The sequence below is a fragment of the Diceros bicornis genome, chromosome 21 (genome assembly GCF_020826845.1).
Source record: "Diceros bicornis minor isolate mBicDic1 chromosome 21, mDicBic1.mat.cur, whole genome shotgun sequence".
NCBI lineage: Eukaryota > Metazoa > Chordata > Mammalia > Perissodactyla > Rhinocerotidae > Diceros > Diceros bicornis.
The window spans coordinates 26,161,723-26,178,645 of record NC_080760.1 but is presented as its reverse complement, the minus strand read 5'-3'; the positions used below and the strand labels follow the sequence as shown (position 1 = coordinate 26,178,645).

The following is a 16,923-nucleotide window of genomic DNA, read 5'->3' as shown; positions in this document are numbered from 1 at the left end:
ATAGATGATCATCTCCACTCTCAGTTTAGTCTTGTCATTTTCCTTCACTATTCAGCAGAAATATTGCACTTCCTGCAGGAGGTAATAAGATGTTTAGTATATGGATACTGACCTTAAGGAGCTTACAATTAATTGCCAGTAGAGCTTTTGGCACCTAAGTGAGAAGTTAAACAATATGCAGTAGTTACCTAGACATACAAGAAATGTCACAAGGAAGTGGCTGAGAAATACAAAAAATAGTGCTGACAAGTCCTAGCAAAGCTCATAGCAAGCAGAATCTTTGATGGTTGGCTTGAGGGAAAAGGGCTTCATGAAAGAGATGTACCTTAGAATCATTTCAGCAGGGAAACCATAGAGGTCCTCTAATCCAACTAGATGAATCCCTTCTACGACATCACTAATGAATGGCTCTTCTTTTTTTATCCTCTCCCGTAATACAGAATTCACTTTCATGAGACATCCTATTTCAAGTTCTTAGAACGTTCTTCCTTATACTCAGCCCCAAATCAGCCTCCTTATAAAATCTGATGGTGCCATCCAGAGCTTCCCTGTCCCTGTGTCCGTCATCCTCAGGTGCTGCAGTGTATTGCAGATGTGCTGGCTTATTTTTAACTTGGCCCTCCTAGCTGTCCTGTAGGGCCTGACGTAGCCACAGCACCAGGACTACGGCCATGAGAAACCTCTTGTGTTTATCACAGTGCGATAAATATTATCACCTCTTATGTATGCTCTGCTGTGAAAATGATTGTGAAACATTGCTCAGTAGAGCGTAGTGGCAAAAAGATCCGGGTTCTGGTATCAGACAGACCCAAGTTAGAATCTTGGCTCTGCCAGTTATTAGTTCTCATACCTTGAGAAAGAGACTATACCTTTTCAATCCGTAATTTCTACATCGTAAAATGGGCACAATAATACTGGCTCCCTTACAGAGTTGATGTAAGAATCAAGGTGATAACACATTAGGATGAATAAAGACTATTATTGTCATTGGTTCTGTTTTCACCCTTTTTAATCATGATATAGAATTCCTCCTCTGTTTTACAAACTTCAAGTTTTTTAAAGCTAGTTTTTGTTTTCTCTCAGTCTCCTCCTCTGGCTAAATATCCCAAGTTCCTTCAGTGTCTTCTTATTCAATGTGAGTTCAAGTTTCTTCAACTTCTTAGTTGCTCTCTTCTAGACGCCCTGTGGCATTTTTGTGTTTCCTTTTAAATATACAGTACAAAGAACAGAATGCACCCCTGCAAATGTGGCTTGCTGAGATAGTCCTTGAAGGATGGAGGGAATAGGGGAATGGAGGAAGGATACTCTCACTGGAGAACAGTGAAATGAGCAAAGGAGAAGAAACCATAACACATATGTCATATTTATCAACAAATGGGCCTACCTGGCTAGAAAAAGAGTCATGGAGAAAAAAGATTTTAAAGGGGCTGGATTGTGAAATCGCTGGAACTATGAGACTATGGATTCTATCAATATAAAGGGAAACCAACCAAATCGTTGGAGATGAATGTATCACTTGAAAGCAAGCAATCACAGAATTCATGTGAGCTACTCACAAGCAGCAAAATGTTATAAATGTTAGAACGCTTCTTTTGTCCCTTTTAGATGGAAACAATCAATAACCCTACAATCACCCCAAAGGAGATGCTGAAACCTTGGAGATGATCCACAAACCACGCATTCCCCTTGGCTGTTGGCTGCGTAGTCCACTATGGTTACAAAGAGGATGGTGACCCAAAGAAGTTACTTTGTCCTATCCTGGGAGTCATAACTCAGCTTCAACTTCCAGGTTTATTTTATTCCTAACCCTTTCTCTTCTTGTCTTCTGGTCTTTCTTCCATTCATGCAATTTGCATAATGCTTAGAACATCTGGGGGTTCATGCCCCACCTCTGCTGGGTACTAGCTGTATGACTTTGGACAAACTACTCAGCTTCTTTTTAACTCAGTTTCCTCTTCTGTAAAAATAAGAATTTTTACAGAACTTTAAAAATTAATTGTGACCATGAAATAAGTTAATGTATCTAAAATGATTAGAAGAGATCCTGGCAATAATAAGTGCTATTTATGTTAATTGTTATTTTGGGTCATTATTATTCATAATTCAACAGATACCAGACACTGTTAGGCACAGGGGCTGCATAGGGGAACAGGATAACCCTTATCCTCAATAGTCACATTTCTCCTCATTTTGTGGGGAAGGCAATGACTTTGGAAGCAAATTCCTGGATACAGTACAATTTATTAGCTACTATTTATTGTCTTTGTAACCTTGGATGAGGCATTTAATTCCTCTGAGCCTCTTTCCTCATCTGTAAAATGAGCATTAATAAAATCTACTTGGAAGATTTGTTCCAACTATTAAATAAGATAAAATATGCATATTACCTGGCACACAATTGGAACTAAGCATACACTCCTTCCCCCATAATCTTGTGGCCACATCTGAGGCTGGGGCACTCAACTCTGAGTTTAGGAGCCAGCGCTTTCTTCTAAAGCGCCAGGCAAGAGTATGGAGGTGTAGCAGGAACTCGTCTTCAGGAAGGGCAAAAGCGAGGAGGCGTCAGAGAGAACATAAACAGGAGAGAGGCAGAGAGGCCGCCCCTGGACTACATCTCCCGGGATGCTCAGCAAGCGGGAGTGGCCCGCCCCGCCCCGCCCAGCCGGCACAGCCGGCGCTGCCCACCCCGCGGAGCCGAGCGGCGCGCAGAGCCTGCAAGTGCCGCGGCTGGTGACCGGGGGACTTTCCCGAGAAGCCGCGCAGGGACGAGCGCGCAGTGCTCCAGCCGCACTGGGTGGCCAAGGCAGGAGGTAAGTGGCGGAGAGTGGGACGGAGAGGAGGCGCTTGGGCGAGGGAGAGACCCCGGGAGCCTTGCGGAGCAGGGGAGCGCGTCCCCACTCCCTGCCCAAGGTGTCTGCCTTGCCTCGGGGTATTCGGCGAACGCAGCCCGACTCCGCGTTGCCTTGGGGGGCGGGGGGCGCGGAGTTCACCCGGAATGGATTGATTGATCGCGCGGGGGGCCCCGCTGCCCGGTGTTTGCGGCGCGCCCTCCCAGCACAGCACGCGCAGGACGGATCCCGAGGTCGCCTCCCCTAGACCAGCCTCGCCCGTGACACTTAGTTCCAATGCAAATATTAATGCTCTTAATTGATGGCAGACTGACGAGGGAAAGTGCAGTCTCCTCGCTTTGAGGTGCAATTTCATTAACCGCGCTCTTAAACAAACCAGAGAGAAGAGAAGCAGGGGACGGAAGGAAAGAGCCTTTAGGTAGTCCCCGGGGATTATCCATTCTCCACTGAGGATGGAAGCCCCGGATTACGGAGCTGCAAAGGAAATCTACTGTGCAGCTAGTGTATCTCCTATGGAACAAGCAGAGTCGCTCATTTCTTTAAAGAGAGAGAAAAGCAGGAGAAGGGAATTAAGTGGAGATTTCTCTCCCTCTTTGTTATAAATTAGAAGTCCCATAAGGGACTCTGCCGGTTTTATCCAAAGTAGTCCAGTATGATGAGTTAATTGTGCCAAAGGTTAGAGCGCCTAATGTCTGAGGAATCTGCCAGATGATTTCTCATTTCAGTAGTTGATCAAACCCGTTACCATCGCTTCGTTCACTGAGGGATCCCTGCAGTAGAGGTCTGTCCACTTGCTAAAGGAAAGCTCTGGTTCAGTTGTGGTTTTCCGGCACTTGGTGTTTTTTTTTTTTTTCTTCCTGTTTTAGCTGCAGAGAAACTTCGATAATAGAAGTGTTTTTTGTTTTTAAAACAAACTCTAATGTAGAGCAGAAAACATGTGGATTCCCCTTCCCATATTTTAAGTGAGTTGCCAGGTAGACCTTAGGTGCGCCTTACCTGTGGTTGCTTCTGTGTGGGTTACCAGCTGTTGGAGCTGTGGATTTTGAAGCATAATGAGTTCCCAAGCCATGGGTTAAATCAGTTCTTGCCCTGGACTTGGAAGCAAAATAAAAGGGGCCGTTGCTTGAAACTGCTGTACTTGCTAATGGTGGAAAGTGAATTTTTATGCCTCAGAAAGATGGCAGGGAAAGATGGGCACATTTTTTTCTGCTCAACCCAAAGTTCTATCCCAGAAGGGTGGGAGTGAGGGCACGTCGGGCATACAGAGTTCCAGAGGTAACTTTGCAAATAGCTTCTCACCTATTTGCCCCAACAGAACTGTGACCTTGTAGGTTTATAATTTGTCTTTTATTGTCACTTTACTTCTAGACTGGGTTTGTAAAAACTTATGGTGGTCAATTTCCTGTGCACGTTTGTTAACAAAGCGTGCAGAGGGAGAGGAACTCAGACCCACTCAGACCCAGGGAGTAGCGGACCTGTACTGGGGCAGGCAGCTGTGTGTGTGGAGGACTGCGTATTTTCAGGGATTACACGGTGAGACGTGTTGTCTACATACTTCCCGGTCCAGAACAGGCTGCCCTCATGTAGCAGCACGGGCATGGCTGGGAATGGAAGCACAAGGCACAAACATAGGCTCTTGTAAATGCAGGGCTGTGACTGGGGTCACTGGATTTATGAGGTGTAAGGTTAGGAGCCGTGGCTGAGTGAGCCGGCCATCTTTCACCCACTTCAGAGCTACCCAGTCAAAATTCTGAGCCCCTACTCCAGTAGAGCCCCGCTGATAGGGACATATTTGTTCACCCATGGTGATGCTCTAAAGCTAATCTGTATTAGAATGTGTTTTGAACTAAAGAGAATGTAAACACTTATAATTATACCCGAATTGTTGAGAAGTCTGTGCTTCCCCAGGTTCTCCAGAAAATCAGCAGCTCTGCTAAAAAAGGTCCTACCTTTCTCATTTGTGTCTCTATACAGGAAACTTGCCTTCTCATTTGAGGGATCCTGTCACAGAAATGTGTGAGTCCTTGGATAAATTTGGCTTGGTGACGGCAATGCTTTCTTCAGAGACACTGCCACTTCCTCCAGTCTCCTTTTCTCCCCTGACCTAAGTTTCCCAGTGTTAATCCCTGTGATAAATCAGAATTTGCCCTTTCACACTTTCCTGCCACTAGGTATCCTCTCCTTTCTTTTACCCCTTTTAGGAGGAACCAGGGCTGAAGTGTCAACAAGTGTGGCTGCAGAGGAGATGCGGGCCTCAGGAGCAGTACTCCTGGTAGAGCAGCCTTAGCTCCTGTGAGGTTCTCATCTAACTGTGTTGCTATTGGCAGAATTTCCAGAAGCTGCTGGGGGATGTCTGACTAGCTCCGATGGAGCTCCACTATCTTGCTAAGGAGAGCAGCCAGGCAGCCCTGTGTGATGCTGCGGACTGGAGTTCAGGAGGGCCTCCTGGTGACCAGGCAGATGCCGCTGCCACCAGAGCTGCTCTCTGCTGGCAGAGACACTGTACCTCGACACCAAGATCAGCCCAGATGGAAAGGTCTAAGCTTAGTTCTTCTCTAGCATCCCCCTCCTCCCCTCTGCAAGACAGTGTCATTCAGCCAGACTCCTTGCCACCAGGACCTCTCAACAACTCAGGGAACAACCAGATAGCAGCAGAACGGAAAGTATGCAACTGCTGCAGCCAGGAATTAGAAACTTCTTTTACTTACGTGGACGAGAATGTCAACTTGGAGCAGAGGAACCGGAGCTCCCCTTCAGCAAAAGGGAATAATCACTCTGGAGACCTTGGCTGGGGAAATCCAAATGAGTGGTCCCATGAGGCTGCCATATCCTTAATATCCGAAGATGAAGATGATACAAGTTCAGAAGCCACATCTTCGGGGAAGTCAGTAGACTATGGTTTCATCAGCGCCATCTTGTTCTTAGTCACTGGCATCTTGCTGGTGATCATCTCTTACATTGTCCCACGGGAAGTGACTGTGGATCCCAACACTGTGGCCGCCCGGGAGATGGAACGCCTGGAGAAGGAGAGCGCGAGGCTAGGGGCTCACCTGGACCGCTGTGTGATTGCTGGACTCTGCCTGCTCACACTGGGGGGGGTCGTTCTGTCTTGTTTGCTAATGATGTCTATGTGGAAGGGGGAGCTCTATCGTCGCAACAGGTTTGCCTCTTCCAAAGAGTCTGCAAAACTCTATGGTTCTTTCAACTTCAGGATGAAAACCAGTGCTAATGAAAACACCCTGGAACTATCCTTGGTAGAGGAAGATGCTCTCGCTGTACAGAGTTAATTCTGGTTGTGAACTCCTTGAGAGTCTGCCTTGGCATTTTGTATGAAAAAAAATCCAACATATTTCTTAAAATTAATAGTGCAGTTTATTTGCCTGGGAAGAAAAGTTTATTTCCCAAACTAACAGCCAGTGAGTGTTTTTGTTCTCTCTCTACTTTTTATTTAGAAAAAAAGCCATAAGATGCATTAAGACACAACCAGTGACGCTTGTCCTTCTAAAGAGCTGAGACTAATTAATCTGTATTGGCCCTCAGCTTCTACTTTATAGCAAAATAGATCTAATGACCCAGTGTACAAATGGTTTCTTTTACACCATATGGGATATTCTTTGGATACTAGGAGGTCCAACACACAATAGGATCAATTAGTAACCTATTTTTTGAAAAAGAACTGAAGCACTAATCACATAATAAGGCTTATATTTAATTCTCAAAAGTGCTTATTCATTTTCTTGCTAAATTTTTTCTTCCTGTAATTTGGCTAAGGGTTTTGAGTTTAAACATTTTGAAGCTTGAGGATGTTGACTATTAAGGGAAAAAAATGTATAAATACATTTGTTATAGTTAAAATTATTCCTGCACTCAGAAGTGGTAACTAAGTCATTAGAATAAACTTTCTAGTAAAAGAAAATTATGTAAATCATTATAAGACCAGTCTGAATTTAACCTGGAATGGCGATGCCAGATATTAGCCAGTGTCGCATGCCCATTTTCTAGATGAAGTAAAATTAGTTGCTGATATAAATTTCATTTTCTGTTTGTGGTTTAGCCATCATATGGTTACTTATGCTCTTGAAGTCTTTCTTGGTTCTCACACCAGAGAGGCAAAGTGTAAGACATTTTTAATATAATTCCAGACACTTAAACGTCTAGGCAGGTCTGAGTCATGACTGGCTCAGGCTCGTTCCCAGGTGACACTTTGTTGTTGTTGTTTGGAGAAAACCTCCAGTGCAATTGCAGCTAGACTCTTGGGGACTGTGCCCACAAGCAGGTGTCACTTGCTCTAGGCCAAGCAACAAGCCATTGCCCCAGGATGGCAGCAGTCCTGAAGCCCACAGCCAAAAAATTAAAATGAGAAAACAGAGAAAGGTTAAGCTCACTGATTCAGTGGGCACTGCACTCCTCACCAGGACTCAGCTCCCCCTAACGATGGTCTAGGCATCATTCTGCGCACATTATATCCAGGCCCTTAGTAACTGGGAGATCTTGCCTCATGAAGTTCAAACTTGCTTGATGAGAGGCATGATGAGCAAAGTAGTCACAACTTTGCAAAACACACACCCAGCATCCTCACTAACACACTGTCTCCATACAGTTATGGTTCAGGAAGGTGGGGGGGGAATATCAGAAATATCTTGCATTTTGCAACTACTCCTTGAGGTGTTTCCAACCTCCCACTGCAAGAGTGGTTTTAACTTCCATTTCTGTGTTACCAGGATTAGTGGGGTCATTCTTCAAGAGGACCAGAGCTGGAAATTGGGGTGGGAGGGCAGGGATGGGGAAGTAAGAAGGTGATTTCTTTGTAGATTCTAAAGCCTAATTCTAACGTCTGAAGTTTTCGTTGTTATTGAGGACTGTGGAATACGTGGGTGACTGGCTGGCGGAGTGTGTGAGTCAGGATATTTATGTGAGTGAGGTCTTGCTGGTGTCAGAGATCGATTTGATAAGTTAGGTACACTGTGTTACTAAGGGTTAAGATGAAATGCAGAAAGGAGGATCAGAGGATACTAAAAATAGAGAGGACAGGTATGTGAAAGAATTAGTAAGTAAAAAAGAAATTATATGGGCATCAGAGGAAGCTAGATGTAACTTAATTACCTTACCACAGACTATTATTGATTCGGAAATAATTGGGACAATATAAACATGATTTTTGTTTTCTCTTGCTGGTTCTTTGTGCTTTTTGAGCAAACTTTTTGTTTTACTGTGATTCTCTGTCATGGTTTGTGTTGAGGCCAGCTTACCAGCGGTACAAATTTCATATTCTGAAGGTTTATCAATTGTCAGGTTCTTGCTGGCTTGAGGACCCACTTTGGATGATGTTGAGGCAATAGGGAAATGATCTTCTTGGCAGACTGAATAGGCCTAAGCTATGTGTTGTTTTAAAAAATACATGCTTATACATAGAAGGATTAGCTGAGGGAGATCAGTTGAGTTTTGTTTTCGTTTATTGGTGAAACAGGATTAATTGCCACATTGCAGGCTAAACTGAATTAATGTGCGGCCCCATTTTCAGCTTATAAAGGCAGACAAATTTGAGAATCAAGTGTTAGGAAATTTTTTCAATTCTGTTAAACTGATGATAAAGGAGAAAAAGCCAAAGATGTTCATTCAGAAGCGTTTAATGAATCTTGCAGTGGTACCAAATTATATATAGTTCTGATGTGATCTAAAGGATATATATACACATCTATACAGATATATATATATACATCTTCCAATATATATGTATCTACTTATCCCAATTAGGAAAAGAAAGTATAAAATATTCAGGGGGAAAAAAGACCTAACAAATCAGAATATATTTCTTCTTTTCCTTCCTTAAAATTTTAAAATTGAAATATAGTAAGTAAATGCTTACTTTCAACAACATTATTTAAATCTGCTCATATATAGGGCACATCTCTTTTAAGGCCCACCATTACACCAAAAAGAAGCAATTCAGAAAATCCTCTGGAAATGTCCTTTAGCGCTATGTTGATGTAATTCAGATAACTGCCTTAACCAACTTTTCCCTGGTATTCTGTTGTGCAGCCCTAGTCCCCATCCTGTCAGTGCCCGAATTCAAGATGAAAATTAGTTGAATTTAAGATCATGGTAGCACAGACAACAAAAACCCCTGAACTTTAGACCCTTTGTTTCCAATCTGACAGAGAGGGGTTGTGGCTCTAAATATATTTATTGAGAATTACTTTGGCAAGGTCAGGTGATAAATGTTACAGACATTGAACAGACGATAGCTATGGTGTTGGTCTTGGATTCTTCATGGAGATTTGTGACCTTACATCTCTCTCTTTAACCTGGGGCTGGTTGTTATCTATGAGAGTTCTTACTGCTAGACCTGGAGAAGCAAAACTCTTTTTTCAGAGGCCATAGTTTAGGTCTTTATTTACTAGGTTTTAGAAAACTAAACTCAGAGTCGCCTTCCTAATCATAAGAGAAGGCAGCTCATTGTTCAGCTGTATGGCCCAAAGGGGTAAGTATCAGAAAGAAAGCTGCCTTTCTCCACTGCTGCTGGAATATACACTGCTAATGGACAGTTTTTAATAAACTGTTCCTTGTTAGGGCACCTTAAACTGTTTGTGGCAGAGCTGAAGCATTTTCTTTGCAATGCTGTGTGTCCTTCCCAGCCATTTGGAGCTCCTAAGCAGACCATGTAATATGATGTACTGGCCCTCTCATAAGAAAAAAATTTTCTCCAGGCTCCCCGTTTCATAGCCGATTTATAGTTTAGAGGAGTACAGAACTGCTTGGAACCGTGCAGTTCTTGGTGGCTCTGGGTGCTTTTACCCCCGTGACTGCTCTGCTGCTTGATTCTATGCTACCTAGATACTTGCCTTGATATCAATATCACATGCTTTGCTGTCTGCTTAAAGTACGAGTCCATCCCTCATGCTTATTTGTTTTAGGACCCAGTTGGACCAGTGCTGGCACATGTCCTTCAAGGTGCAAATTATGACAAACAGACTGCCCTGCCAAATTCGTTTGTGCCTTCCCTTTGCCCCTGGCAGGGAAGGATAAGTGTGTGAGTGAGCACCATGCCAGTTAAATACCAGGAATTAAGGATCTGAACCCAAGGGGTTCTATGTTTTTTCAGTTCTTTGTGACAGGCAAAAATTCTAGGCAAGAGCATTTGAACATTTCAGCCTTCATCTTTCACATGTGCGATGACAGGCACATGCAGAACCTTACCTGGATTAATCATCTAAAGTTAAAGAAAAAATTTCTATTTATCTATTAGGAAAAAGTTTTTCAATCTGAAGGTCAGATTCCATCGCAGCAATTACTGCTACTACAAAAATGTGGTCTGACAAAAGAGATTCACAACCTTTATCCATGGTTCACCTGTTCAGTAAGGTTTAATACCACCAGCTAGATTCCACTGTCACAAAGGAATAAGACAGATCCTTACAGTTCTCTGAAATGGAGTTTAACCTTTCCCAGAATTGGGCACAAAGAATGACTAGAATGAAAAGAATTATAATGAAGTCTCACTGGCTTTTATCAGTATAAAAGAGTTCATAAGAGAGAATTAACATATCATTGTCTTTCAGCTGATTTAAGCCATATCATTTTATGGTTCGTAGCATTCTATAATATTCTCTCCTTCCAACTTTTATGGGCTGGGAAATAATTTACCTGACTCGCGCACTGACACTGTAAAAAGTAAGGTGTTATTTTAAATACTTAAAATTGATTGCAAAAATCTGTGGCTTAAACTTAAGAGTGTACCTGTGGTTTATGTTTGTTAGTGTGCAAGTGTATGTACACTCAAGTCTATGTACGTATTAGGAGAATATTTTATAATTATAGAACCGTAATACCCAAAGTTATTGTTAGAATAATTTTCTTATAGGAAACTTGGCATGCCTTAACGTTGACTTCAAGGACAAGGGAAGTCTTTCATAGGTCATGAATGAAGAATTTGGAATCAACCTCAGAGGAGATGCCATAATTATATAGATCTGTATTGGTTGTTCAGCAATCCCACAAACATTTGATTTATTTTTTTAACCTCTCAATTTCAGGCTCATAAGAGTGTGGCATATTTAGAAATTATTTTACCATGAATCATTATTTTATTTCAGAGAAATATGGGCAGCAGACAGTATTTTCCTTTGCTCCAAGTTTTAGTAACTCTCTTGTTTTTCAGAAGCAGCCATTCTTATTTTCCCACTGCTATCTTCGTGCTTCCTAGCCAGGCTCCGAACAAATGTACGAGAAAGCAAAGATGGGTTATGACTATATAGTATATTGAGAGGTTTTACTTTGTGCTTCTCATTGTGCTTTTAATATTACTTTTCTTGCCAAACAAGACAAATAATTTGATGTTGATTATGTGTTTTTTGATATTCTAAAAGGGCAGTTATTAAAGTTATGGGCTTTTCTTAGGACATTTGATCCCTTATATGTTAATAGCAAGTGTGTCATATCATTTTAAAATAAAACTATTTATTAAGATGTTTTATTGTATTTGTTAAATTTTATTTAAGTTAACTAAAACTGTGATGCTGATTTGGTCTTTTTAAATTATATTTGAAATTATCTGCACCCCAAAATTAAAAGTAATATTTACCCCCGATTCATGTATAATATTCTTCTTGCTACCATATCATTGAATAATGTAAACTATGCCTTAATTTTTTTACCTTATATGAAATAGTCAAAGCTATTTGAGTTTCTCTAAATTACTCAGTATTGAACTTAGAGTGTGAATTGCGCGATGTGGGAAAAAAAAATACAGGAATAGATATTTTTAAAAACACTTATCTAAAAATCTAGAAAGCTTTTAGGTGAGAAACAAATACCAAATCAGCTTATGTCCCTGCTCTTAAACTTCTCTTAATCTAATTTTGATCTCCATTTTCATTTGAGGGATGCATCATAATTTATATTATTAAGCGGAATTTTATCCATCTTATGTATAAGTGCTGTCAAGGTTGAGAATTCTAAAGGGGCAATTTGAAGTGAGGCTCCACTTATTTAAAACAAAAATTGGATCAAGATTCTTATCTACTATAAAGGAGGAAAATCTAGTGGGGTTTTTTTTCATATATATATTTTTGCTAGAAGACTATTTTTTTGGTTAACCACCTCCAGTCATTCAGAATGAGCTATACCATGCTGCTACAATTCCAGTCTCTTGATATGACCCTTAGAGGTCAGCAGGGAGGCTCTCAGGGACCCAGTCTGATGTTCAAATTGTGCTGGTTGTCAAGGGAAAAAGAGTCTGAAAGGGTTGGAACTGGCCCTGCACATCCTCAAAACTTGTTAGCCAGGACTAGTTACAAAGTTTCACTCACGCCAGGAAATGCACTTCCAACATGTGCCCCAAAATGGGGGAGTTAGCACTGTCTGGCAGGTGACACTAATAACCGCCATAATTTCTAAGGTCTTCGTATTATTAAAGCCCATTATGTGTCAATGAACATAAAAATTCTTACATTCTCTAATGACCACTTGATCAATTTATTTTTGATACTTTTATATTGAGGGCAAAAAAAATTATTCTAAAAATGCTCCAGAGAAAGCACGATTTAATACTTATTTATTAAAAACACTTAAATAGGGAAATGATCACAATTTACCTTAAGATTACCTATATGATTTCTGTTGTATTATTTTATAGTAAAAATTAGGACATTAAATTTTAAAGCCAATACCAGTGCTTTCAGCTCATGGGCAAGAGGAATTACGTTCTTGAGTCCTTACCATGTATTGTTCAATTTATACCTTAGTCATTTAATTCTCACAACATTCCTGCCAGACAAGTATTACTTTATTTATTTATTTTTCTGTGATGGTCACCTCCCCCTTATCTGCATTTTAAAAATGAAAATCTGAAACTCAAGAATATTAGATGACAGCCACAGTTACACAGCTAATAAGCAGTGGAGAGAGGACTGAAATCTAGGACTGCTTCACTAAAAACTCATTTATTCCAGGTTAGAAGGAATATTACTCTTCTTGCAAAGAAAATCAATTTATACTAGCTGTTTTATTTTGTATTTATCATTTTACAAAATAAAATGACAGTCATGGGATTTGAGAAATAAGAAACTCTTGCTATAAGGAAATCATACCAATATCTTGCTTTTAGATATTATAGCTGTTTCTCAAAACATAAAACCAAATTAAACCCATCAAAACTTGCAGCTATTCTACTCACTGCACCCACTGAGGTTCAGATAGGCCTGTGCTGACACTTCTCCTTGGAGCTGAAAAGAAAATACAGTTATTCTTCCTACGTGCACGATAGTTCTCATAGGATTTATGTAGTCTCCAGTAAGGAATCCAAAGATGGAGAGAAAGTCATGTTTGAGTGCTTACCATGTGCCAGGCATTCTGCTTTCATGTACAGTGTCTTGCTTAATCTTCACAACACATGGTATAAGAAAGGCTTCAGAACCAGGGAAGGTTTGAATGGCTGCCTGCTCCTCTACTCTTGTCAAGTCATCTGAGCCACAGTTTCTTCATCTGTAAAATAGGGATAATACTGTTTGCTTTGCAGGACTCTGATTAAACTTAAATGAGATAAATGAGACAAGGCTGAGAGAGAATCGTGTCTGATATTCCATCATTAGATCCACTATTATCTTAAGTGGGCTGCTTTGTAACAGCAGAACCTGGGTTTTAGAAGCACTTGGGAGCTATGTTCATGTTAAGTACTGGCTGACAAATAACTGAATTGGGCCATCGTGATGATCAAAAATAATCTCCTTTTCCACCACCTCCTCCTCCTCTTCTTTCTCCCATCTCTTCTCCTCCTCCTTCATCATCAACATCATCATCTATGTGGAAACTTAATTTGGAGGTCTCTTATTTCCACCATCACAGATATGTCCAAGAAAGAAAATTTTATTTTCCTTCATGAGACAGAAAAATCAACCCGGAAAACTGTCTTTTGTTTAATTGTGAGGTACGATGTGCTAATATCTTGTATCACAATCCTCCAGACCTCGAATCCTCCAGACCAGAGCTCCAATCATCAGCATGCTATGTGACAGAAAACTCAGTTATCTTTTGAATAGAAGAGTTTCATCATAGAAAAAGTCCAACAAAACCCTTTTACTTGGTTGAAATCTTTGTTTTTTTTTTCTTTACATTCATAGTGTTAAAACTTCAAAAATTCTATTCAGTGAGCACTCTGGCAAAAGGCTGTTCTCCTTCACTGCCATTTATCCAGACCGGAGAGTTCGTGTGCTTATATCAAATTTATCTCTGAATTTTATTTAACCTTGCCTGCATTCTACCAAATTAGCACAATTAACTGCTCTGGAATACAGATGACAATAAGGACAATTGCTAAAAGTTGAATTCATTTTCCCTTGATGCTTAAATGGCATACTCAGCAATGCCCCCTGCTGCTAAATGGATCCATAGCAGGGAAACAGGGGCACCAGAGAAGGAAAAGGGCAAAGCCAGGACCTGCCTTAAATCATACCTTATACGAATGATGAGCTCAGGAAAGAATTCCCCGGTTGCAAACAGAATGAAAGGGGATTGGAAGAGACTGTTGCTCGACCCAAACAGTAATAGATGAAGCTAAGAGAGACTCTGAGAGACAAAGGTTTGTTAACGACACAGCCTTATATCAAAGATCATATTAAGGGCAGAGCTGTTTTGGACAATCTCAAAAGAGCCATCATTAAGCTGAGAAAGAGAAGCCAGGGATCAAGAAACAAAGAAAGAAATCAGGCTGGAAGCACGAAAATTTCGAGTATGGTTATTGCACGTGAAACTGATGGGAGGAAGTAGCACAGAAGCCTAAGTTTCTGAAGGCATTTCGTTGCCAAAGAAGCCTTTGACTGTTACTAGTAGGAAGCAGGCCTGAAAATTTGTATAGGCCCCAAGGAGGGCATACTCCCGACTATCCAGTTTAGTTGTGGTGATGAAGAATAAAAGACCAGGAAGAAATTCCTAGACACTTGAACAGGGGTCTTGGGGAAGAATGTACAAGTGAGTTTCCTCCAGAAAACAGCACAGAGCCTAGTCAAGGAATTTACCCACTCCTGGGACAGAAGGGCTGAATAAGGACTGCCTGACAGAGTTTCAGCATTTCTGTGGATCCAGGATGTCTTGTGGTTATCATGGCCCCGTTCCGTCATTTTATATCATAGGTGAGGTATAACTTGTCTTGTTAGTTGATAGTTTTCTAGATTCCAGAAAGACATCCAGACATATGAAGAAGACTGTGCTCCTCCTGGAGGTCTTGGGCTTGGAACTGGAGGCAATATCTGGATGGATCTTTGAGTCATCCTCCTTGGGAGTTGAGTATGCTCTGTATGTAAGGAGAAAGGACAGACCATGGCAGACCCACCACAAATCATGCCACATTTCCTTTGTATGGAGTTGTCGCTAGAGAGCAGTAGCCCGATTAGGGACTACACTTCCCAGCTCCCCCTTCATTTAGGTGGAGCCAAATCACTAATTTGCACCAATGGAGTGTGAGCAAAGTGATGTGTGTCACTCCCTGGCTGGAGTAGTTAAGAAACCTGCATACTTTTATTCGCTTCTCTCCCCAACCTGTTGACTGGATGAAGCTGATGGTTAATTTTATGCGTCAACTTGATTGGACTAAGTGATGCCCAGATAGTTGGTAAAACATTATTTCTGGATGTGTCTGTAAGGATGTTTCTAGAAGAGATTAGCTTTTGAATGGGGAGACTGAATAAAGAAGATCGCCCTCACCAATGTGGGAGGGCAGCATCCAGTCCGTTGAGGACCTGAATAGAACAAAAAGGTAAAGGAGGGGCAAATTTGCTCTCTCCTTAAGCTGGGATGTCCATCTTCTCCTGCCCTCTGACATTGGCATTCCTGGTTCTGGGGTCGTCAGACTTGGACTGAGACTTATACCATGGGCTTCCCTGGTTCTCAGACCTTTGGGTTTGGACTGGAACTATACCATTAGCTTTTCTAATGGTATAGTTTGCAGTCGGCAGATTGTAAGACTTTTCAGCCTCTATAATTGCATGAGCCAATCCCTCATAACAAGTCTGTTTTTAAATATCTATATCTATTTCTATTTATCTTTCTATCTCCTATTGGTTCTATTTCTCTGGAGAACACTGACTAATACACTTCTCAAGGAGAACTCTGAAGCCACATTGAAGATGTCAAATCCTCTATCAGCTTAGGTTAGGGGGGCTGTTTTGCTCCACAGTTATTCAGGAACCTAGGCTGATGGAAGCTCTGTCATCTTCCACACGTGGCTTCCAAGATCACTCTGGTTATCAATATTTAGTCAGCACAGAAAAAGAGACAGCTTGAGGTCTTCACATTCAACCCAGAGGTTAACTGGTTAACTGGTTAACACTTTCTTAAGGTTAAAGCTAGTAAGTGGTGGAGCTGAGACTTCCCACCCAGGTCTGACACAAAAATCCATGCTCTTTGTATCTATACTAGGCTGCCATTTACTTCTGTAGTTCTTTTCACCTGAACTGCCTGTTCTTCCCTCTGCCAAGGCCAACCTCACTGGTGATTACTCACATCATCATTGATCTCTCTTCTTTAAATGACCATAGCACTTAGGATCTGTATTTCACAATTCACTCAGTGTAAACTGCCTTATATTGATCACTAATTATTTCAGGCATTAAGTTTTTCTTTCCAATTAGACTTTAAACACTGGGAGGGCAAGGACCCTCTCTTATCTCTGTAGTACCTAGATCAATACTAATTTATACCAGCCACTTGATGATTGTTCGCGACTTGCATAAATAAGAACATGATGAATTCTCCCATTATGCCAAAAACAAGTAGTTTGGCCCCAATACTAAAGAAGCCTCTTATCCTGATTTCCAGGATAAGAAAAGAACCCAAGGAAGGAAAAACCCTCTAGAGAAGAGTCACGAAGTGGATTAAAGTTAGAAACCACAACGCAAGGGAAAATATAGAAGAACAATGAATTCCACTTGCAGAGTCAAAGGCTAAGGCATTACTTAATAAAAAGTCACTAGTTCTTAATAGTTGATATGCAGAATCATTCACTCTTACCAGGAGTCAAAACATTCAAATTAAAATATTAAACTGATATAATTTGTATCATCAAATTGGGAATATTTTTTCC

General features: G+C 41.1%; 1 protein-coding gene across 3 annotated transcripts; it reads left to right on the top strand.

The window, feature by feature from the left end:
• Positions 1–2,724: 2,724 nt before the first annotated feature.
• TMEM74 (transmembrane protein 74) lies at positions 2,725–9,310 on the top strand. 3 transcript variants are annotated; one of them, XM_058564796.1, is made up of 3 exons: positions 2,725–2,810; positions 4,824–4,865; positions 5,051–9,310. In XM_058564796.1, exon 3 carries the CDS (start codon positions 5,216–5,218, stop codon positions 6,134–6,136), a length of 921 nt encoding a protein of 306 aa, XP_058420779.1. In that variant the 5' UTR covers positions 2,725–2,810; positions 4,824–4,865; positions 5,051–5,215; the 3' UTR covers positions 6,137–9,310. The 3 variants fall into 3 exon arrangements, with proteins under 3 accessions (XP_058420779.1, XP_058420780.1, XP_058420778.1); XM_058564797.1 differs by lacking the exon at positions 4,824–4,865; XM_058564795.1 differs by having other exon boundaries at positions 4,824–9,310.
• Positions 9,311–16,923: the final 7,613 nt, after the last annotated feature.